Source organism: Strigops habroptila, chromosome 5 (assembly GCF_004027225.2).
Source record: "Strigops habroptila isolate Jane chromosome 5, bStrHab1.2.pri, whole genome shotgun sequence".
Taxonomy (NCBI): Eukaryota; Metazoa; Chordata; class Aves; order Psittaciformes; family Psittacidae; genus Strigops; species Strigops habroptila.
Window position 1 is genome coordinate 67,316,204 of NC_044281.2, and position 21,239 is coordinate 67,337,442.

A 21,239-nucleotide genomic window follows, 5' to 3' on the forward strand; every position below is an offset into this window, starting at 1 on the left:
TAAGGTTGGAAAGGTGTCATTGTGGAGATGAGCTGCGAGATGGGGAGGTGGCATCTCCCTGTGGAGGGACAGCCAGGACAGTGATGTCCCCTCTGGATGGCTGCATGAGGCCAGTTCTTAGAGACCCCCAAGCCCCTTCTTGGAGGCAATGTTCCTGGGGCACATGCTAGCACAGTCCTCAGCTCCTGCTTTCCCCTTTGTAGCCACAACTACGTCCGGGGGTCCATCACCCTTTACATCATCAACCTGCATCGATCCCGGAAGAAAATCAAGCTGGCGGGGACGCTGCGGGATAAGATTGTCCACCAGTACCTGCTGCAGCCCTACGGCAAGGACGGGCTTCACTCAAAGTAAGTGCCATGCTGGTGGCTGGGGCTGCCACCACTGCCCTGTCCTTGATGCCACCACGCTGACCCTCTCCTGGTCCTGCAGGTCGGTCCAGCTCAATGGACAGCCATTGGCCATGGTGGACGATGGGACCCTCCCTGAGCTAAAGCCTCGTCCGCTGCGGGCTGGCCGCACCCTGGTCATCCCCCCGCTGACCATGAGCTTCTATGTGGTGAAGAACGTGAACGCGCTGGCCTGCCGGTACCGGTAACCCGGGGCTCAGAACGGACCCGCCGGCGCCGCTCCTGCCCCTGCACACTCCCCAGGACACGCTGCCTCCTCGGCAGCCCGCACAGCCGGGCCACGTCGGGCGGGCACCGTGATGTGCCATTGTCCTCGCACCGTCCGGCTTGGCACTCTTTCCTGCCCTGTGCCTGCAGAGCTCCAGTTGGCCCCGGCCACCATCCCGCTGGAGCGGTGCGATGGCGAATTTGCAGGGCCTGCCGCGATCCGTCCCACGAGCTGCAAGAAGCACCCGGGATCCGGTGCCCACCGGCTGCTGGGGAGGGCTGGGGTGCTGCGCGCTGATAGAGCCCAGGATGGGCACCCTATCCCGGGCTCGTCAGGGTGACCCTCCAGCAGCCAGGTCCCCCTTTCCTCTGCACCTTCCCGGGCGGCGGGCAGCGCTGCCGATGCAGCAAGCGCATGGAAGCAGCTCCCTCTGCCGCCGCCAGCCCGGTCGGGACCGGCGCGGGGATGCTGCCGGCAGGAGGGGCGCCGGGGGCCGCGCGGGGCGGGGAGCGAGGGGCCGCGGCCGGAAATGCTGAGAATTAAATTATACAGCCCGGAGCGGAGCGGCGGGAGGCGGGGTCGGCGGGCAGCCCCGGCCCCTGCCGAGCGGGGAGCGGCGGCCGGTGAATGTGTCCTGCCCGGGAGAGGGGCGGTGTCGCGGGCAGGAGCAGCCGGGGCGCGCCGAGGGGCTACCGGAGGTGTAATAAAGTTGGGCTGTCAACCGCGCCGGTGTGTTCTGTCCGCCACGGGCTGGGGCCGGCGGGGAGGAGCGGGCAGCCCCGGCACTGGTGACCGGGTTCCGCGGTGCAGTGCCGCCCCGGGCCGCCGGGGGCGCTGCGGGCGCGGCGGTCACGCGCGCGGAGCAGGAAGCGGAGCGCGGCTGGCGGAGCCGCGCGGTCCCGGTGCCCCCCCGCCGCCGCCGTGGGTCGGGCCGGGCCGGGCCATGCGGTGCGTCCTGATCGCCAGCACCGCGGCCGAGCTGCTCTTCTACTGGGCTGATGCCGCCTTCCTCCGCCGGCTGCGGCCGCCCCACGGCGGGCAGGTGGGGCGGGACTGGGCGGGTGCGGGAGTGGAGGGGGTGCGCGGTGCGCGGCCGCTGACCCGGGAGCGTGTGCCCCAGGGTCCGGCGCTGGAGGACAGCCTCAACACCCTCTTCGCCCCCCTCATCATCTCCTGCACGGCGCTGCTGGAGAAGCTCGCCGACACCTACACTTGCTTCGCGACCGAGGGCGGGCGGCACCTCCACGTCCTGCACATGGTAGGACCGGCTCCGGGGACCGGAGCGTCCCAGCCAGCCCCGACCTAACCCCGCTGCCGGTTGCAGTTTGGGGACTGCCTGTACATCGCAGTGAACGGCGACGGGACGGAGAGCGAGGATGACCTGCGCCGGACGCTGTTCGTGCTGCGGCGCTTGGTGGAGGTCCACTGCGGCCTCGTCACGCTCGATTCCCACCTCATCCGCAAGGAGTGAGTGAGCACGGCCGGCACGGACTGGCACCCCAGAGTGCTGGGGCAGCTGCCTCCATGGAGCCCCGAGGGGGTGGGAGCGGGTGGCTCCAAGCTGGGACCCCCGCTTTGCAGCAGAACCCCCTGCGTACTGGGCTGCAGCTGGGTTTTGGGGTGTGTCTCCCACCCGGGGAGGTGACAGCCATCTCTGCTCTCACTCTGTGGCTGTTCCAGGTTGCGGCCGGCTGATTCAGAGCAGCGGGAGCGTGTCTGGAGCTTGCTGCGGGGCCTGCTGGAGACCTACAGCCACCTGCGGGAGGAGGACCAGAGCTTTGCAGTGGAGGTACCATGCCCTGGGGTGTCCCTCGCCTTGGGGCATCCCAGGGGTGTGCAGTTGCATGGAGTCTTGGGATGTGGGGAACAGCTTTTGGCTGGGGACTTGGAGGCAGCTCCCTGGAGCAGTGGAAGCTGTGGGCTGTGTGGCTGGGTCTGGGGCTCAGCAGCTTTCCCGGCTCCCTGCATCCCCAGGCCGTGGAACGGCTGATCCATCCTCAGCTGTGCGAGCAGTGCATCGAGTTCCTGGAGCAGCAGGTGGTGCAGTACATCAACTCCAGCCCCGAGCGCGGCGGGGATGAGGTGTGCCATGCCTTCCTCCTGGTGCACACCAAGCTGCTGGCCTTCTACTCCAGGTGCACCCAGCCCCACCACCCTCCCCAGAGCAGCCGCAGAGGATCACCCTCCCGGCTCATCCTTCCCTTGTCTGTTCTGCAGCCGCAACGCCAGCTCCGTCCGCCCCGCTGACCTGCTTGTCCTCATCCTCCTGGTGCAGGACCTGTACCCCAGCCAGAGCGCCGAGGAGGAGCTTGGACCCCAGGTGCTCCAGAGCAGGGTGTGGGGGGCAGTGGGTCGGGGTGCCCCCATGGGGTGATGCCTTGGAGGGCTTATGTTGTTTCCCTCTTTTTGGAAGCCCACGGCAGAGAAGGTACTCCCACAGGGACCCAAGAGAAGTGAGAGCATCCCCATGAGCAGCCCTGGCTCCCACGGAGCTGCAGAGAAGGACTCGGATGACCAGGTGAGTCCCTAGGATAGGGACCTGCAGGCTGGGCTGTCCACATCGCTCCCATCACTGACCAAGCCATTCCACCTGGCAGGATACAGACGATCTCTCTGTCCCTGAGGTCTACTACACTCCTGAGCCCTCTCCGGGCAGGCACAGCACGGGTGAGTGTCCAGTGGGGCAGCAGCCATGCCCTGTACCCCCCAGCCCTGCCCTGTACCCCCTCCCTGCATGTGGGGCTGGCAGGGAGGGCGACCTGCCGTGCTCCCTGCAGGCAGTGAGAGCTGGTCAGAGGGCGCTGAGATGCTGAGCACAGGGGAGGTGGATGCTGCAGATGTCCAGGTGAGCAAGGCGTCCTGCAGTCCCTCCTGGCTCCTCAGCCTGTCCTGGTGCTCTCTGCAGTCTCTTTTCCTTGTCACTCGTCACACTCATCACACAGTGCTGCGCTGCGCTGTGGTGCCCCAGGCTCTAGGGCTAGGGGTGTGCCCTGTGTCCCCCACGTTGTGCATAACTGACAGCTCTGACCGCCCTCTCTGAGGCACTGCTTACTGTCTCCCTGTCTAGAATTGCCAGCATGGAGGGGCCGGGGCTGCCTCAGAGCAGTCTGGTGTCTCCCTCTGCTGCCTCTGGGCTTTCTGGGCTGCTTCCCTGACAGATGCCATGGAGCCTCACACACTCTCTGCAACTGCGAGCCTCGGCGTAGGGCATTTGCAGCCTGTGTCTTTGTAAGCAGCTTCCCCACTACTTGCTGCTCTTTTGGGGCCCCTGGGCACTTCCTTCACTGCTGATCTTTTGTCACGTGGCCTCTCCAGCTCCCTTGCTTCAGTCGTGCCTGGTTACAGCTTTCAGGGCATTGCTGTGTCACGGGTTGGTGTGGGCTGTCTCATCCCTCTGGGGGCTGAGCATCTCCTTTCTCTCCCCAGATGGCAGAGGACTTGCTCCAGACCTTGGGACCTCTGGTCCCTGAAGCTTCAAACCCCAGGAGGATCTTCCTGGATGCAAACCTGCGGGAAGGTTACTGCCCCTTGCTGCCACACACCATGCACTGCTTACCGCTCTGGCCAGGCATCTCCCTCATCCTCCTGACCAAGGTGAGCTCACTCTGAGGTGAGGGATGTGATGCTGTGCTGGGTCCTGGCTCACCGATATCTCCCTTCCCCAGCAGGGCCCCACAACTCAGGTGGCCATCACCTTGTACCAGCTGCTGGATGGTTTCTTGGTGCTGGAGAAGAAGCTGGAAGAAGGGCCAGAGGTGGGAGCCCCACGATCTTACCCATTCCTGTCTGAGCTGCGGCAGCGCATGGACAAGTTTGTGAAGAAGCTGAGCGGGCAGGACATCCAGGTGGGAGTGGGGATGCAAGGGCTCTGTCCTGCTGTCCCCACTGCCTGATGCTGAGCCTGCTCTCTCTCTAGTTGCAGAACACCTGGGTGGACTTCAAGAATAAGATATTTTCCCGGACTGAGCCTGGGAGCTTCCTGGAGTGAGTACGGGGTGACCAGGGAAAGTCTTCAGGGCAGGCGGGCGGCAGTGTGGCTGTCCCTGCGGTGCTGGGGACTCAGGGGCCAAACTCAGCAGCATCCGTGTCTCCCGGCTCAGGCTGCTGCAGGCAGTGACCAACATGAAGCGGCAGCTCTGCTCTGTGTACCGCCAGCTCTTCCTGGCCTCCGCTGGCCACAGCCTGTCCCAGGGGCTGCGGGACCGTGCCCAGAAGCTGATGAAGTGAGTGCATGGGGTGGCCAGCATCCCCAGGGTGCTGCCCTACACCCAGCTCTGCTAGGGCTTGGGGGGTCTTGGCCTCTCACAGTGCCTCTTCTTGGCAGGGAGAAGCTGCTGGACTGGAGGGACTTTCTGCTGGTGAAGAGCAGGCGCAATATCACCATGGTGTCATACCCGTCCCTGCGGCTGGGAACCCAGCCCGGCAAGGAGGGGTCCCCCAGGGGGAGGTGGGAGTGGGACACTGTACCCCCATCACTGGGCTCAAGGGGAGGAGTGTGGTGGGCAAAGGAGCTGTCCTGGAAAGGCACCAAAGTTGTTGGACACCCTTAACCCACCCCACGTATCTGGAGGACTTTCCTGGCCTGGTGCACTTTGTCTATGTGGACCGCACGGCCGGGCAGATGATGGCACCATCACTCAGCGTCACAGAGAAGTCCAGCTCAGAGCTGGGCAAGGGCCCCCTTGCCACCTTCATCAAGAGGAAGGTACTGCTCGTGGGGCTAAGGGTGGGACGGGGAGCCCAGGAGGGTGTGGTAGCTGGAGGGTTTTCTGCTCAGGTTTCAAGTGCCCCTTGTCCCCCAGGTCTGGTCCCTAATCACCTTGGCCCGGCGGTACCTACAGAAGGGCTACACAACGCTCATGCTGCAGGATGGCGACTACTGCTGCTCCTACTTCCTCTGGTTTGAGAATGAGCTGGTATGTGGGACCAGATAAGGGGTGAGCCCCTCTTCCCCATCACCTTCTCAGGGCAGGGCTGTAGGCACAGTTGGCTTCAGCTCTTTGGCAGTCTCTTGCCTGCTCCTGCCCTCTCCCTGTCATCTCTCCCCAGGGCTACAAGCTGGAGGTGATGGAGATGCCAGTTCTCTCTGATGATTCTGCTCCCATTGGGATGCTGGCAGGAGATTACTACAGGTGAGCAGTCCCCAGCTCTGTTGTTTGGCACCAGGGCCCAGGGCTGTTAGTGATGCTGTCCTCACTGGGATGTCACTGCAGGATGGTACCAGTGCTGTGGTGTCACAAGGCTTGCACCAGCCCATCTCCTCAGCCTGGTGCCGTGGTCCTGCCGGTAGATGGGCGCTGTGTCTTTGCCAGGGACTTTCTAGGGGGAAGGTGGGTAGAAGGCGGGTGCTAGTCTGCACTGTACCTGCTGAGCCCCCGTCTTCTCCTCCCCAGGAAGCTGCTGCGTTACTACAGCAAGAACCACCAGGCAGAGGTGGTGAAGTGCTATGAGCTGCTGACTGTGCACCTGGGCATCATCCCCTCCGAGCTCGTGGTCCAGCAGGCCTGTGACTTGGCCCGGCGCCTCTGGGAACCCTCCCGCATCCCTCTGCTCTGAGCTGCCTCCAGCCACCTCGGGGCTGGGATTAAAGCGGGGCTGTGGGTGTTCCCGGCACATGGGCGGCTTTCTCGGTGTCTGTGCTGTTGGCTGCGCCTGCAGGCAGCCATGGGCAACCTTCCTGTCCTCCAGCCCGGCTCCCCACAGGCTTCACTGGCACCCAGCAGCCTTCTGGGACAGGCGGAGAGTGGGACTGAGAGGTTGTTGGCAAATCACCATCTAGCTGAAACGTGTGTTTCCAAAGCAGGATTTATAGCAGTAGCTTGGCATTGCTGACAGGCTTTGGCTAGAGAACAAAACAGCGTAGCCAAACCTGTGTGGATGAATGGCCCAGGGTGCGCCCCCCTCCCCTCTGTCCCCAAATGTGGGGTGCAGGGCCCTTGAGGGCTTGGGCAGGGTCTGGGGAGGTGCAGACCCCAACCTGGACTTCCAGGCATCAGTCAGCCCCAACGCCAAGCTCAGCCATGAAGAGAGGCTGAGGCAGCTGATGTGTTTCCCAGGCATGTCTGGGCTTGGTGTACATGCAAGCCCTCTGGGCACCGCTGGGGATGGGGCCAGCCCCAAGGGACGCTGGCAGCCACTGCCCCTTGTCACTCCATGCTGCTCACTACGGCTGGGGGCAGCGGTTCAGGGAGCACTGGACCATGGCAGGGCCTTTGCCCCATTCTTTTGGGCAGGAATTTTGCCCTGCTGAGCAACAGCACTGAGTTGGGGCCAAGCTCACCCCAAGCTGCCCCTTTTCCCACTGCTCTCAGGGCTGTTCTTTGGGCTTACCTGCTCAAGGCGGGCCAAGCTCCTCTTGTCCTGCAGTGCTTGTTGGCCCATTACACCAGGCACATGTCCCTAGGCCCTTCCTGGAGCAGAACAGGGGCTGGGGGGCTTTCAGGCCCCCACTTCCCTGCCCAGCACCTTCCTGCTGAGCACCAGGCAGGATCTGACCTTGTCACCTAAGCGCTGGGGCTGGTCTCCGGTCCCCCTGCAAGCCCTGAGCAAATCTCTGCCAGGATCAGTGCCTTGTTGCAGGCAGCACTAGTGGGGCAGTGATTGGTCCTGAACTGACCTCTGCGACCCCCCCCCCCCCCCCCCCCCGTGCCCGGAAGCCCTGAGAAAAGTTCCGCTGTGCAAGCAAAGTCCAGGCTGCCCGGCGCAGCCATGGCCGGGCGCTGCGGGGTGGTGGCAGCCCGGCACTGGGCAGGACCGGGCAGGGGCTGCGCTTCCCTCTGGCTGCGGGGCTGGCACCTTTCCCCAGCGCCGCCGGCAGCGCGGCTGGCCCATGCTGCGGGCCAGCTGCAGCGGGAGTACGACGCGGTGGTGATCGGGGCAGGTAACGCAGGGCGAGGGAGCCAGTGCCGGGCTGTAGGAGCCGGTGGGGACCCCATGCTGCCCTCTCCTCAAGGGCAGGCAGGTGGGGTAGTGGCCAGGTGGGGACCACAGTGGTGTTGGGCACATTGCAGAGCCCTGACATGCTCCTTGTGCAAGGGAGGACGCAGGGGTCTGGTATGGCCAGGCACATGTTGCATCCCCACAGTGTGCATCTACCTTGAGCACGTCTGTCCCCCTCCCTACACCATTAGGGCCAGGGCTATATGAACTGGGGAGAATGCTCCTTGTCATCTATATCCCCATGTCCAGAACCCCATTATTTGGGTGGTTGTGGCAGCCCTGTACCCCAGGCATGGTAGTGTGCCCTGTGCTATGGGACTGCTCCAATACTGGGCTCATCTCACCTTCTTCTCTCCTTGCAGGGCACAATGGGCTGGTGGCAGTGAGTACCAAGAGCACAGTGGTGCTGTCTCTCCTCCATCCCTGGGGACAGTGGGGGAGCAGGGAGGGTGTTGGTGGCAGTGTCCATGGAGCTGGGGGCTCCCACAGGGCTGTGGGAAGCAGGGTCCTCCCTGGTTATGGGTGCTCAGGGTGACAAGGACACATCCCATCTGGAGGGACGGGCAGTGTGATGCTGTGCTCCCCGCAGGCTGCCTACCTGCAGCGGGCAGGGCTGCGCACAGCCGTGCTGGAGAAACGCCATGTGCTGGGCGGCGCGGCTGTCACGGAGGAGATTGTGCCAGGTACCCCTCTGTGTCCCCTGTCCCCACACCCCAGGCCAGCCCTGGGCATGGGCACCCCCCACTGCACCACAACTTTCAGGCTTCAAGTTCTCCCGGGCATCATACCTGCTCAGCCTGCTGCGGCCACAGATCTACACCGAGCTGGAGCTGCAGGTACCGGCACCCATCCCTTGCTGGCTGCTGGCACCTCCTGGCACAATGACAGGGTGAGCCTGCTGCCAGGCTGTCCCCACAGCATGGGCCCTGCCATCCCTGTCTTGCAGCGGCATGGTCTGAGGGTGCTCCCACGGGACCCCTACTCCTTCACCCCACTGCTGGAGGACAGGAATCCCCCTCGCTCCCTCCTGCTGGGAAACAACATGGCCCAGACCCAGCAGCAGATTGCTCAGTTCTCCCAGAAGGATGCCCAGGTACTACTTGGGGACATACACCCAGTATGGCAAAGCCCCCATGGGGCTGCCCTGCTCATGGAGTGGCAGGATATCCATCGCACCCACCACTGTGCAGTCCCTGTTTTACCCTTTCTGTCGCCTTTCAGGCTTATCCTGAGTATGAGGTGTTCATGGGGGGTTTGGTGTCAGCCCTTGACCTGCTGCTGGATGCTGCCCCAGTGGATACAGCTGATCTGGGGCAGGGCTCCCTGCTCCAGCGGCTCAGGGCCCTGCGATCCCTGCAGCCCCTGCTGCGGGCAGGTACATTGGGATGCCGGGAGATGGCTGCCCCTTCCCAGGGCACAGGCTCCTCAGGAGCCTGGCAGGCTCTGGCAAGCTTGCCCACCTTGGTCCTGCTGCCTGACCACCAGACCCAGCTGAGCACGGGCAGCTTGCCCTAGCACAGCCATGCAGATCTCACACCACCTCTCACCCCCAGGGCTGGCGCTGGGGCGGCAGCTGCCCCGCTACTACGAGGTGCTCACAGCCCCCATCTCCAAGGTGAGCACTGGCAGTGGCAGTGTGGAGCCACCAGCTGCCTTGCTGCCTGCCTGTGAGGGTGCTGTGGACGCCCCAGCCCCAAACCTGATGCTCTGTTTTTCTCCTGGGCCAGATCCTGGATCAGTGGTTTGAGTCAGAGCCCCTGAAGGCAACTCTGGCTACTGATGCGGTGATTGGAGCCATGGCCAGCCCCCACACCCCCGGCAGTGGGTGAGGGTCCCTTCCCTCTGGGTGGCTGCACCGTTCCCCCATGCCATCCCCTGTGTCAGCAGCTCCTTGGCTCTGCTGCAGCCCGGTACCCCATGCCCTGCCTGGCTGCCTCTCCCTCCACTGCCTGCTCAGCCTTGCCTGGATGCCTCAGGGGTTGGGGCTGGGCAAGGGACTGCCCCCCATCCCTGCTATATGGCTCTCCTGAGTGGTCCTCACCAGCCTTTTTGCTGTTTGGACACCTCCGTCCCCAGGTCAGGTCAAGTCCTGGCCAGTGGGTGCTGCCTGTAACTGAGTTACAGGCATCCCATGAGCTGGCATGGTCCCATCTGTGGGGGCTGTGGCACCATCCTCACTATGCCCATGCAGGGGACAGACCTGTTGCCTTGGCTGGTGGCCAACCTGGGGTCCTGCCACCACAGGTACGTGCTGCTGCACCATGTGATGGGTGAGCTGGAGGGACGGCGGGGGGCCTGGGGCTACGTGTCCGGTGGGATGGGAGCCCTATCCCAAGCCATCGCCCGTGCAGCAGCTGCCAGGGGAGCCCACATCTTTGCTGAGAAGGTACGGGGTGCCTGGGGGGCAGTCTGCAGGCAGTGGGAATGCTCTTGGTGAAGTCTGTCCCCTCTGCCTGCCCAGGCTGTGTCCCATGTGCTGCTGGGCAGGGACGGGCGGGCGCAGGGCGCTGTGCTGCAGGACGGGACGGAGGTGAGGAGCAAACTGGTGCTGTCCAACGCCTCCCCCCAGATCACCTTCCTGGAGCTCATACCCCAGGTACGGGGTGCAGGGCGCTGGTGGGGGCTTGGCATGGCGGTGTCCCCAGCTACACCACCCCTCACCGCCAGCCTCTGCACCGGCATCTCCCACCCCAGGAGCAGCTGCCGGAGGATTTTGTCCGGCGGATCCAGCAGGTTGACACGCGCTCCCCGGTCACTAAGATCAATGGTAGGTACTGGTAGGGCCACCTCTGCTGCTGTCCCCACTGGAGGGACACTGGCTCCACGCTCAGCAAGAGGTTGCACCCCGCCGCTTCCCCATTCCCACCACCCATTCCCAGTGGCGGTGGATCGGCTGCCCAGCTTCCTGGCTGCCCCCAATGGCCGCGACGGCCAGCCCCTGCCCCACCACCAGTGCTCCATCCATCTCAACTGCGAGGGCACCCACCTCCTGCACCAGGCCTTCACTGAGGCCACCCATGGACACCCCTCCAGCAGGTAGGAGCCTGCACTGGCACACCATGGTGCACCAGGGAAGGGGCAGGATGGCCAAGGAGGGTGGTGCAGAGGAAGAGGTTTGGGGTGGCTGGGTCCCCTTCTCCCAGCTCATGTCCTGCTCCTCCAGGCCCATGATAGAGCTCTGCATCCCCTCGGCGCTGGATCCAGGGTTGGCCCCGCAGGGCTGCCATGTTGTGTCCCTCTTCACCCAGTACACCCCCTCCGTGCTGGCAGGCGGGCGGCCCTGGGATGAGCAGGCCAGAAATGCATATGCAGACACGGGTATGTAGTGCATACATGGAGCCAGGTAACACTAGGAGTGCTGGTCCCTCCCTGCGGACAGAGCTGCCCTGGAGCTGCTCAGGCACTGGCCACCATGCTCATGCCCATCCCTCCATCCCTCTCTAGTGTTTGACTGCATTGAAGCCTATGCCCCAGGATTTAAGGCATCTGTCATCGGCAGGGACATCTTGACACCCCCAGACCTGGAGAGGATCTTTGGGCTACCTGGTGGGGTGGGTACCATGCTGGCTTAGCTCAGAGCATCACTCTGGTGCCTGTTCTGGTGAGCACACAGCCAGGTCATGCAAAGTTCTCCTTGCAGAACATCTTCCATGGAGGGATGTCTCTGGACCAGCTGTACTTTGCCAGGCCAGCACCATCCTACTCAGGCTACCGGTCTCCAGTTCCCGGCTTGTATCTGTGTGGAAGTGGAGCCCATCCTGGTGAGCAGTGCTGGGAGCTGGAACCCTACTGGGGAGTTGCAGGAGGCGGGCAGGGACGTGTGGAAGAGGTGCAAGGGCATCATGGTGGGGAGTATGTCCGTTGCTTTCTCTGCCCTCTCGGGGGCAGGGAGATGGGGCAACTCTGCTGGTGCAGTCCTGCACCCTGTCTCCTGGGTCCGGAGCTGCCCACCACTGCCCGTTTCTGCTCTTTGCAGGAGGAGGAGTGATGGGAGCTGCAGGACGCAATGCTGCCCATGTGGCCCTCGAGGCCTTTAGGCACCTGTGATGGCAGTGGTGACACCAGCTTCACCTATGCAGGGCTGTGGCTGCAGTGAGCCGTGCTGACCCCATACAGAGCCCTGTCCCTCCCCAACTTGCTTCCCAGGCCCTTCAGGGCAGCCACAGCCTCTGAGAGCTTTGTGGAGGTGAAGGTTGGCAGGTCCTGTGTGCTCCCAGCTGCTGCTGGCACTTGAACACGTAGCTGCTCCCAGCACTCCACAGCCCAGCCTTGCCTGGGTCACTCCCAGGCAGCGGGTGGCCATGGTGAGCATCACTCAGCCTGTGCCTGTAGCTGTGGAAATAAACCCTGTCTCAGGCTCTGTCTTGAGCACTCTTGCTGTGATTTTGCAGCTCTTTGTGCCATCTGCATTGTGCCTAGTGATGCAGCCCTGGGTGAGCTGTCAGAGGGGACGGGCATGTCCCAGAGCAGTGAACGCGGACAACTAGCCCCTCGCCCTCTCCCCTCACTGATGCAGGCTCAGGTGCACGCAGGACTCTGGTTGGAGCCACCCAAACCCAGGCTGACCTGGACCACCCCAAGGTACTTAGAACAAGCGGAGAACCAGGTTGGTTCTTGAGACCTGCTTTGCTGCCTGGAGCCACCAGCAGTTCAAAGACTGCAGAAGCCAGCACTGGCAGCTCCCCCCCATGCCCCACACCCCCCCATTCCTGCTTGGAACTGCCTGCACGTGTTGCAGCCCCATCCCTCCATCCCCAGGGCAGATGCTCCGTGCATCCCAGTGGCGCTCGCTGGCGCAGGGTGTGCCCCTCTCCCGGGCTGCTGCCGGGAGCCACTCGCTGCAGATTACAGAGCTCACATCCTCTCCCTGCCCTCTTCCTCCCCTGGACAATGCTCCCAATTCAGGCGACCGCCTCGCCTCCTGCCGGGCCCTAAATACGGTGCTGCCAGGCTGAGCTGTTGCACCTGAGCTGGCTGAATCAATATTGACCGGCCAGGAATAGTCTCTTAGCCCTCTGAGAATAGCCCCGCACACCCACCCCGCTGCCCACAGCTTCCCGCACAGGGCTGCTGTGCTGCTGAAAGGTATTTTTATCTGGCTGCATAAGGTGCAGGTGCTGGCACCCAGTGAGCCCCGAAGGGTGGCAGCGAGGGGGCCAACAGTACAGGGGGTCACCTCCAGCCTGCCACTGTCACACTGAGCAGCAGGACGCGGTGCTGCAGGTTGAGGCTGGCAGGTCGCAGCTGCAGGAGAAATCACTGGAACCCCCGCTGCCCTCTTCTTGCTGCCCCCAGGAGCAGAGGTAGAGCTGAGACTGGGACCCGGCACCCCCCTGCCTTGCACCTCTGCTGGCATCTGACCTGGAGGGGCTCAGGGTGCGCTCCTCACCTCACACTTGAGTAATTGAGCTCAAAAATGTTGAGACACACGAGTGAGTCATGGGTTACACTGCTGGCCACAGCCCTGCCCTTCCCAAGGGCTTTCCATGGCCCCATGTTGGGGCTGGCCAGGGACCCCCACCCAAGGAGAGGCTCCAGCATGTGCCTTGAACCCAGCTAGGGTATCGGGATGGGATGAGAGTGCCCTGTGAGGGGGTCCCAGGCCGTGCACCCCTGCATGCTCAGGGGTGCTGGAGGCTCCCGTGGGATGTGGCGATGAGCTCATAGGCTATTCCCAGGCAGCTGTGTTGATCCTGGCTCCTCCCGGCAGGAACCGGCTGCCTCGACTCCAAACAAACAGCCCGGTGGCCATCGGCACATTCCAGCCCTGTCCTGGCCACGGCAAGAGCACAGGGCTTCCTGTTTATCCCCGTCCCACGGCGTGGCACGGCGGGCTGTGTGGGCAGCGGGGTGCCCTGGGGACTGGCAGCACCCCAAGCCGGAGGTTGCTGCCGGGGCAGGTCGGGGGAGCATCCCCCATCTCCACGTCCCGCGGAAGGGGGGGCTGTGCCCGGGGACCCCCACAGCCAGCCCGGCTCAGGGATGGCCCAAGTGATGCCCGGAGCCCTGGGAGGACCATGATCTGGGCTCCCGGTGCCACCCCACAGCCTCCCCTGGTCTCTGTGCCACGCAAGTCCTGGGTCCATTGCCGCAGCTCCAGACACCTGCTTGAGTTGCTGCGTGGGGTGGGAAGGGGCAAGAGGTGTCCTTTAGGGGTGTCCCTAGTGTGGCAGTGTGTCACCCCCACAAAACCCATCCTCTGCCTGGATGGGGGCAAGCCCCACGGTGCAGTGGTGCTGGGCGGGGAGGGGGGCATCCCTAACGGAGGGCATTGGGCTCATTTTACGGGGGGTTGTCCAGACTCAAGGCAGGTAGTGGCTTATCCCAGGGGTGCTTGGACCCCCCAAGCTGGTGCGGGAAAGACATGGGTTGGGGCAGGGGCAGGTTTGCCCCAGGGTGGCAGATGGGGACAGAGGGAGGCAGGGTGCAGGGCTGGGCTGAAGGCACAGTGCGGGGGGGCCAGGGCCGGCCTGGGCAGCGTGGGCCCCCCCGGGGCGTCCCACCCCGCCGCACCATAAAAGCGGCGGCAGGCGGTGCTCGGCAGCAGGAGCTGCTGGAAGCCGGAGGAGTTTCCCCTCGGCACCGCCTGCCCCGCGCTGCTGCCCGTCCCGCACTGCCGGCCCCGGCCAGGGTGAGTGCCGCGGGTGGGATTCGGGCACCTGGAAGGGAGGGCAGCAACCCCACTAGTGGGGATACGGGGAGAGGTGGGATGATGGGGGACAGGGGCTGTGTGCAGGATGGGGAGGGGACCCTGATGTTCAGGTGGAGGATAAAAGGGGGCTCTGTGGAGTCCCGAAGCATGGGACAGGCAGGAAGCGACAGGGGCCCGGGTGGTGTTCATGGGGCTGTGGGTGCCTGGGAGGGCTGAGCTAGGGCTGGGTGCCCTCAGGGGGGGGCAGATGGGTGTGCGGCTGGGGCAGAGCCCCGGGGTGGAGGATGCTGTGAGCTGTGAGATGCTGCGAGCTGTGCATGGCAGGGACCAGCCCCTGCATTCCCCACAGCACAGGGACAGGGATGTCACCGCCATGCAAGGTGGCATGATATCCCTCGAGCTCCTGGGGCACAGGGGGCTGCAGTACCCCTACCCTGATACGGTCCCCAAGCGCTCAGTGTCGGGCTGTCCACAGGCATCCCATCCCGAGAAGCACGATGGTGATGCCAGCTGGCGCCAGCCCCATCCTACTGCCGCTGGTGCTGCTGCTGTGCCAGGTGGCCCCCAGCGAGCAGGAGCCAGCCCCGGTGCAGCTGCGGCTGGCGGGGCCCCGGGGCCCGGCCGGGGAGGGACGGCTGGAGGTGCTGTACCAGGGGCGCTGGGGCACAGTCTGCGACGATGGCTTCGACTTCCACGTGGCCACCGTCGCCTGCCGGCAACTGGGCTACACCGCAGCAATCACCTGGACCCACAGTGCCACCTACGGTCAAGGGGAAGGTAGGGGGCAGGTGGGGAATGGGGGTCCTGGGAGGGCAGCGCGCTTAGCGCTGGTAGGGGGAGCTGTGGGTGCGGGCAGCCTGTGAAGGCACTGGATGCAGCCCGTGGTGCTGGGGAAGGAGATGGGGACCCCCTGCAGAGGTGCCCCCCAGCCCTGCATGTGTCCCCCCAGGCCCCATCTGGCTGGACAACGTGCAGTGTGGGGGTAGCGAGAGCTCCCTGGCAGAGTGTGTCCACAATGGCTGGGGCACCAGCGACTGCCACCATGGTGAGGACGCTGGCGTGGTGTGCTCAGGACAGCGCCTGCCTGGCAGCCCCCCCCAGGCCACATCCTCTGATCACCTGGGAGAGGTGAGTGGGGGACATGGGGCTCCCCTATGCCACATCGGGCACACCAGGGGGACTGGAGCAGATCCCTCTGACCCGTCCCCATGCCCTCATCCTGAACATGCTGTCCTCAATGCTGGAGGCCCCGTGCCCACCTCTGTGCTCATCGTGGCAGGTACCAGGGCTGAGCCTGGAGGAGGTGCGGCTCAAGCCCATCCTGGCGCGGGCCAAGCTGAGCATGCCAGTGATGGAGGGTGCTGTGGAGGTGAAGCACAATGGGCGCTGGAGGCAGGTGTGCGATGCCGGCTGGACCAGGAACAACAGCCGTGTGGTCTGCGGGATGCTGGGCTTCCCCAGGGAGAAGCACCTCGACACCAGCTTCTACAGGTAAGGGATGCGGGGCATCCATATTGCAGCCACAGGGGAATGGGGCAGGGTGCCTGGCTGGACATGCTGTGGGACAAGAGACCAAGCGGAGTGTTAGGCAGGATGCACACATGGGTGGGTGTGCAGGGTGCTGGTATGGCCTGGCCATGCCTGGGTCCCCTTCCTGGGGCCTCAATGAGGGGCAGAGCTGGCTGCTGTGGGGACAGTCACCAGCCATGGCCAGCAAAGCACGGGTGCAGGAAAGGAAAGGAGAAGCAAGCGGCCCTTGGCCCCTCCGCCCCTGCCTTCAGCTGGGGCTATAAATACAGCCCATAATGAGCCCCTGCCAATGCCAGGAGTCACGCCGTCCCGCCGGGGTACACAGCACAGCCGGGCTTGGCACGGTAATTGCCAGTGGGGAGAGGACCTGTCCTCACCCTGCTGTGCCGTGGGAGGACCTCATGGCTCCAGCTCCTGCCACAGGGTGCTGGGGAGGGCAGGGATGATGATGGGGTGGGGAGTCTGGAGCCCTGCAGCTTCAGCATGGCCCCTCTGACCTCCCGGCTCTGTGTACCCACAGGAAGCTCTGGAACATGAAGCTGAAGGACCCTAACTCCAGGTAGGGCTCAGCGCTGGGCACAGCGGGCAGGGACAGCCAGTGTGAATGTTGGGTGAGGGACGGTCTAGGGCACCCAAGCTGACAGCAGACCCTGCTCCTCTCCCTGGGCAGCCTGAAGACCCTCAGCCAGAAGAACAGCTTCTGGATCCACAGGGTGCGATGCCGGGGCATGGAGCCCCACTTGTCCCGCTGCCCCTCGGAGGTGTCCCTGCCAGCCCCCCGCCAGCACGCCTGTCCCCGCGGCATGCACGCCATCGTCAGCTGCCTCCCCGGCCCTGCCTTCCAGAAGGGCACAGGCAAGGGCAGGAGCAAGGCCTCCCCAGGAAAGGTGAGTCCCAGCACAACCCCATCCTGCTGATGGATGGTCCCGGATCCAGGCAGCACCCAGCTACCTCATGGCACAGGCGGGTGGCCATGCCTTGGAGCCACTGACTGGCTGTTCCCCATGTCCAGGCGCTGCCAGTGCGGCTGCGAGCGGGCACCCATGCTGGCGAGGGCCGGGTGGAGGTGCTGCGCCACGGGCAGTGGGGCACTGTGTGTGACAAGCAGTGGGACCTGACTGCGGCCAGCGTGGTGTGCCGACAGCTGGGCTATGGGACAGCAAAGCAGGCCCTGGTGGGAGCCCAAATGGGCCAAGGTGAGACAGGCAGCATGGCAAGGACTCGGGGTGCCACTGGGCTTGGAGGGGAATGATGGGGAAAGCCCCTGGTTTACTGGGTGCTGCTGGAGCACCCTGGGATGTCTGGACAGCTCCAGCCTGCACTGGGATGGGTCTCCCCCTGCTGCTCCTGCTATGGGCAGCCCCATTCCCATAGGGAACTTCCAGATGACGGGAAGGAGGATGGGGGTCCTCCCTGCTCCAGGATGGGCACAGGGCGCTGACCATCCCTCTGCTTCAGGCCTGGGGCCCATCCATATGAGTGAGGTGCGGTGCACTGGCCATGAGCGCTCCCTGGGGGAGTGCCGCTTCCAGGATGCTGAGCAGAGTGGGTGCCGGCACGAGGCTGATGCTGCCGTCCGCTGCCACATCCCCGACATGGACTTCAAGAGCCAGGTGAGCCCCTGACTCCTCTCCAGAGCCTGTGGAGCCCCGCTGCACAGTCCCTGCCCTCCAAGCTCTGTGCCTGGTGTGGATGCTCAGAGCAGCACGCTGATGGAGGTCTGCAGGGTGAGCCAGTGGTTAAAGTGGTCCCATAAGGAAAGGAGGAAGAGGAAGGCAGAGATGTTCAGCTGGATGCATGGGGCTGCCTGCCCCATTGCAGCGATGGGTGGGAGGGCTGGGGTTCTGCCCCGTGCTGCGGCTCAGACCCTCTTTGCCCACAGGTGCGTCTGGCTGGGGGCCGCAGCCCCGACGAGGGTGTTGTGGAGGTGCTGGTGCCGGTGCAGGGGCAGCTGCAGTGGGGTGCAGTGTGCGGTGCACAGTGGGGGCTCAATGAGGCCATGGTGGTCTGCAGACAGCTGGGACTGGGCTTTGCCAGCCATGCCCTCCAGGTGAGTAGGATCCCTGCCAGGGCTGCAAGGGGTCCCATGAGATGTGAGGTGTGGCCATGGGATGGCCAGAAGCTCTGGGATGGGAGAGACCCCCAGGGACAAGCCCTGGTGGCAGTGCTGGGGCAGGGGAGGCAGGGTGGGTGCTGGTAAGGGGTGCGAGGACTGATCCGAGCACTGTGCTCCTCCTCTGCCCAGGAGACGTGGTACTGGGCAGGCAGCCCTGATGCCGCCCGGGTGGTGATGAGCGGGGTGCGCTGTGCCGGCACCGAGCTGGCCCTCCAGCAGTGCCAGCGCCACGGCCCCATCCACTGCCCCAGCGGCGGCGGACGCTTCTCGGCAGGGGTCACCTGCACTGCCCGTGAGTACCATGAGCCCATGGAGTACCGCTGGGAGGGGGCATCCCTTCTCCTGGCACTGAGAGACGGGGGGGGAGCTCTGCAAGGTGAGCATTGCCTGCTCCATGCCTGCCAATGCTCTCCATGCCAGATGCCCCGGACCTGGTGATGAACGCCCAGCTGGTGCAGGAGACAGCCTACCTGGAGGACCGGCCACTGGAGCTGCTGTACTGTGCCCATGAGGAGCGCTGTCTCTCCCGCTCTGCTGACCACATGCAGTGGCCCTATGGCCATCGCCGCCTCCTCCGCTTCTCCTCCCAGATCTACAACCTGGGCAGAGCCGATTTCCGACCCAGGATGGGACGCCATGCCTGGACCTGGCACCAGTGCCACCGGTGAGTGTCGGTCCCATTGGTAGCGGCTGGCAGGGAGCTGCCCCCTCCCTAGGCCAGGCAGGGCACAGTGGCACCTGTCCCACAGGGGCTGGCCCGCCCTGGGTAATGAGCAGCATCCACACTGGCACTGTCATTATGGCTTTATTTGGCTTCAGGGCTGTAATTTGCTCAGAGTTATGGGTGCTGCCTGCTCCCGGCTGGGCGGCTGCGCCAGCCACGTGCTCCCTTGGCTGGGTGCTGGCCCCTCACTCAGCTCCTACCCCCGCAGGCATTTCCACAGCATCGAGGTCTTCACCCACTATGACCTGCTGACGCTTAATGGTTCCAAGGTGGCTGAAGGGCACAAGGCCAGCTTTTGCCTGGAGGACACCAACTGCCCCGAGGGTAGGTGCCAGCCGCAGAGCTGCCAGCAAAGCCCCCATCCTGCTCCCTGAAGGGGGCTCTGCTCGTGCCCTCCCTCACCTCACCTCCCTTCCGCAGGGCTGCAGCGACGCTTCGCCTGTGCCAACTTTGGGGAGCAGGGGGTGAGTGTGGGGTGCTGGGACACCTACCGCCACGACATCGACTGCCAGTGGATCGACATCACCGATGTGCCACCAGGCAGCTACACCTTCCAGGTACGGGGATGGAGAGGCACTGAGCCGCTGGAGCTCAGCATGGGCACCACCAGCACCCCTCACCCTGCACATCGAGGTGCTGCTCTGCTCCCCACCATGCACAGTACAGCCCTGCCTGGCCAAGGCACAGCAGCGGTGCCCCCAGCCCTGCCCTTCACCCTCCCCAGGTGGTTGTGAACCCCAAGCACGAGGTGACGGAGTCAGACTTCTCCAACAATGTGATGCGGTGCCAGTGCAAGTACGATGGGCAGCGCGTCTGGATGCACGGCTGCCACACAAGTATGGAGGGATGGGAGCATAAGGGGGCATGGCAGGCAGGCGGGGGGAAGTGATGGGGCTGGGGGTACTGCAGGTCCCATGTTCCCCTACCACCAACCCATGCCGTTGATCTTCCCAGGTGATGCTTATGGAGCTGATGTAGTGAATGACCTGGAGCGACGGGAGCGCCTGGCCAACAACCTCATGTAACCCTGTGGCATCGGCACGCTCCCAGCAGCGCCGCAGGGCTGCCCAGCTCCCACACCCCAGCCCCTGCGCCCCGGCAGCACCACACTGAGCTCAGGGACTCAAAGACTTTTGTATTTATTGATGCTGCTGCAGAGGATGGAGACGAGTGCCAGGGCTGGTGGGGAGCGCCCGGGGGGTGCCCAGCTCCGCACCGCCAGCAGGACCTGCAAGAGGGGCGTGGGTACCACAGCAGTCCCCACTTCAGTGCCTTCAGTGCCCCCCAGGACGACTACCTCAGCCTGCTGCCTGGCTCCCCTGCCCCAGCAGACTCAGGACAGGCCCTGGCCACTGCCACCTGTGCGCCAGTCCTGTCCTCAATAAAGGTGCTGTGCTATGGGAGACAGGGTATCCCCTTATCAACCCCACCATCCCCTGCTCCTTTCTCTGCACTCTTCCCCACCAGCACCATGAAGCCAGTCCCCAGCCAGGGTCAGCCCTGGTCTAGGTGATGTGGCCCCAGTCAGGCAGTGTCCCCGCTCTGCCACCCATGGCCACCAGCCCCCCGGCTGCCTGCGTGTAGCTGGTGCCAAGCAGATCCGGCTTGCCATCAGCAGTCCCCACCAGACAGGGCACTCTGGCCCTGAACAGGCTGACCCCGCGCACACAAAGAGACGTGGCCAGTGCTGTGGCAGCGCGGGCCGGCAGCCAGCCCACCAGCCACTGCGGCTGCAGCCGCCGTGCTGGGCTTTCCCAGGCTGCCCTGGCAGCTTCCCAGCCCTAGAATGGGAATGGGGCCGCTCAGCCCCTCAAAGCTCTTGCTCCTGAGCACAGGGTGGGGACACAGTGGACACCGTGCCCCTGCTCTCGGTGTTTCTCTCCCCCTGTGGTTTCTATGTTGGTTATTTTTTTAAATAAAAGGAAATAAATGGAATACCAGCAACCCACACTCTGTACTGCCTGGCCTCTGGTGAGCCAGCTACTGAGCAGTGCCACCCCTTTCCTTGCACACCTCTGCCCATCCCCTCCTCACTGCAGGCATCAGCCCAGGGCAGGGGCTGCCAGCACCCAGGGTAGGCTGGGCTGAACCCACATGTCATGGTCCCTGCATGTGGAGGAGCCACCAGGGATGGTGGTGACACCTGAGGCTGTGGCAAGGCACATGCTAGTAGAGGCTTGCTCTGCCAGGGTGAGGGTACAAGGGATAACAGATGGTCGGGAAGATGCTTTCCGCATGAGAACATCTTCACACCCTGGAATTTCCACTGGCCGAGCCACAAGCAGCCAGGAGCAGTGGCTGAGATGCTGGCAGCACTGCCAGAACAGGGGCAGGCAGCCACCGCTGCGAGGTCATGACCAGCTCCACTGCCGCCAGGCTGGGGGGCAGCCAGGGGACGTGGGGCAGCCACACAAGCCCTTCAGCATAGGCTGGGGTGAGGCAGCCACAACCGAAAACACGCAGACCGCTGGCAGGGGTGGAGGAAAAGCATCATCCCCATCCTCACCTGCTGCAAAGGGCATGGGAACTCCACAAACCTTGGCCCCCAGAGCTGGGGGGGCCTACAGACAGGACTGCTGGGGCACACAGGGATGGTTTTCAGGTGCTGAGAGACGATGCCAAGCAGGTTCCAGCCGCCTGCCTGTGCCCCCGCCCCGGGG

General features: G+C 64.3%; 4 protein-coding genes across 11 annotated transcripts in view; all 4 read left to right on the forward strand.

Annotated features, from left to right (window-relative positions):
- The window catches only part of HPSE2 (heparanase 2 (inactive)), a 111,083-nt gene extending 109,744 nt beyond the window's left edge, over nucleotides 1-1,339 (forward strand). Inside the window, exons 11-12 of the mRNA XM_030488425.1 lie at nucleotides 204-350; nucleotides 433-1,339. Of these exons, the coding sequence (XP_030344285.1) occupies nucleotides 204-350; nucleotides 433-598 (313 nt within the window). The 3' untranslated portion in view covers nucleotides 599-1,339. The remainder of the gene's footprint in view (nucleotides 1-203; nucleotides 351-432) is intronic.
- Nucleotides 1,340-1,479: 140 nt separating this feature from the next.
- HPS1 (HPS1 biogenesis of lysosomal organelles complex 3 subunit 1) lies at nucleotides 1,480-6,236 on the forward strand. Of its 7 annotated transcripts, none has more exons than XM_030488419.1 (18): nucleotides 1,480-1,660; nucleotides 1,739-1,876; nucleotides 1,943-2,085; nucleotides 2,299-2,407; nucleotides 2,593-2,753; nucleotides 2,836-2,938; nucleotides 3,032-3,136; nucleotides 3,216-3,285; nucleotides 3,686-3,846; nucleotides 4,045-4,212; nucleotides 4,284-4,463; nucleotides 4,535-4,602; nucleotides 4,719-4,841; nucleotides 4,943-5,008; nucleotides 5,179-5,323; nucleotides 5,421-5,534; nucleotides 5,668-5,750; nucleotides 6,012-6,236. In XM_030488419.1, the coding sequence occupies exons 1-18, from the start codon at nucleotides 1,562-1,564 to the stop codon at nucleotides 6,172-6,174; spliced, it is 2,199 nt and encodes a 732-aa protein (XP_030344279.1). In that variant the 5' UTR covers nucleotides 1,480-1,561; the 3' UTR covers nucleotides 6,175-6,236. The 7 variants fall into 7 exon arrangements, with proteins under 7 accessions (XP_030344279.1, XP_030344281.1, XP_030344282.1 ...); XM_030488421.1 differs by lacking the exon at nucleotides 3,686-3,846 and adding an exon at nucleotides 3,396-3,463 and having other exon boundaries at nucleotides 6,012-6,229; XM_030488422.1 differs by lacking the exon at nucleotides 3,686-3,846 and adding an exon at nucleotides 3,396-3,463 and having other exon boundaries at nucleotides 4,287-4,463; nucleotides 6,012-6,229.
- Nucleotides 6,237-7,326: 1,090 nt separating this feature from the next.
- On the forward strand, nucleotides 7,327-11,940 carry PYROXD2 (pyridine nucleotide-disulphide oxidoreductase domain 2). The gene is made up of 16 exons (XM_030488102.1): nucleotides 7,327-7,498; nucleotides 7,920-7,939; nucleotides 8,147-8,240; nucleotides 8,320-8,393; nucleotides 8,504-8,650; nucleotides 8,779-8,932; nucleotides 9,111-9,172; nucleotides 9,285-9,382; nucleotides 9,802-9,943; nucleotides 10,019-10,153; nucleotides 10,252-10,324; nucleotides 10,437-10,593; nucleotides 10,721-10,875; nucleotides 11,002-11,108; nucleotides 11,198-11,318; nucleotides 11,534-11,940. The coding sequence occupies exons 1-16, from the start codon at nucleotides 7,327-7,329 to the stop codon at nucleotides 11,602-11,604; spliced, it is 1,782 nt and encodes a 593-aa protein (XP_030343962.1). The 3' UTR covers nucleotides 11,605-11,940.
- Nucleotides 11,941-12,103: 163 nt separating this feature from the next.
- On the forward strand, nucleotides 12,104-20,423 carry LOXL4 (lysyl oxidase like 4). 2 transcript variants are annotated; one of them, XM_030486817.1, is made up of 15 exons: nucleotides 12,104-12,163; nucleotides 14,685-14,986; nucleotides 15,159-15,337; nucleotides 15,489-15,700; nucleotides 16,260-16,298; nucleotides 16,410-16,626; nucleotides 16,752-16,935; nucleotides 17,198-17,352; nucleotides 17,622-17,789; nucleotides 17,985-18,147; nucleotides 18,276-18,519; nucleotides 18,788-18,903; nucleotides 19,000-19,136; nucleotides 19,304-19,415; nucleotides 19,534-20,423. In XM_030486817.1, exons 2-15 carry the CDS (start codon nucleotides 14,707-14,709, stop codon nucleotides 19,602-19,604), a joined length of 2,277 nt encoding a protein of 758 aa, XP_030342677.1. In that variant the 5' UTR covers nucleotides 12,104-12,163; nucleotides 14,685-14,706; the 3' UTR covers nucleotides 19,605-20,423. The 2 variants fall into 2 exon arrangements, with proteins under 2 accessions (XP_030342677.1, XP_030342676.1); XM_030486816.1 differs by lacking the exon at nucleotides 12,104-12,163 and having other exon boundaries at nucleotides 14,641-14,986.
- Nucleotides 20,424-21,239: the final 816 nt, after the last annotated feature.

Excerpts from the sequence above, each read along its gene's own strand:
- PYROXD2 (XM_030488102.1), top strand. The coding sequence starts at position 7,327 with ATGGCCGGGCGCTGCGGGGTGGTGGCAGCCCGGCACTGGGCAGGACCG. Across the intron at positions 7,940-8,146 it reads GGCACAATGGGCTGGTGGCA|GCTGCCTACCTGCAGCGGGC; the intron begins GTGAGTACCAAG and ends TGCTCCCCGCAG. Across the intron at positions 11,319-11,533 it reads TGGAAGTGGAGCCCATCCTG|GAGGAGGAGTGATGGGAGCT; the intron begins GTGAGCAGTGCT and ends TGCTCTTTGCAG.
- HPS1 (XM_030488419.1), top strand. The coding sequence starts at position 1,562 with ATGCGGTGCGTCCTGATCGCCAGCACCGCGGCCGAGCTGCTCTTCTAC. Across the intron at positions 1,877-1,942 it reads ACCTCCACGTCCTGCACATG|TTTGGGGACTGCCTGTACAT; the intron begins GTAGGACCGGCT and ends TGCCGGTTGCAG. Across the intron at positions 3,847-4,044 it reads CATTTGCAGCCTGTGTCTTT|ATGGCAGAGGACTTGCTCCA; the intron begins GTAAGCAGCTTC and ends TTCTCTCCCCAG.
- LOXL4 (XM_030486817.1), top strand. The coding sequence starts at position 14,707 with ATGGTGATGCCAGCTGGCGCCAGCCCCATCCTACTGCCGCTGGTGCTG. Across the intron at positions 17,353-17,621 it reads ACATGGACTTCAAGAGCCAG|GTGCGTCTGGCTGGGGGCCG; the intron begins GTGAGCCCCTGA and ends CTTTGCCCACAG. Across the intron at positions 18,148-18,275 it reads AGGGGTCACCTGCACTGCCC|ATGCCCCGGACCTGGTGATG; the intron begins GTGAGTACCATG and ends TCTCCATGCCAG.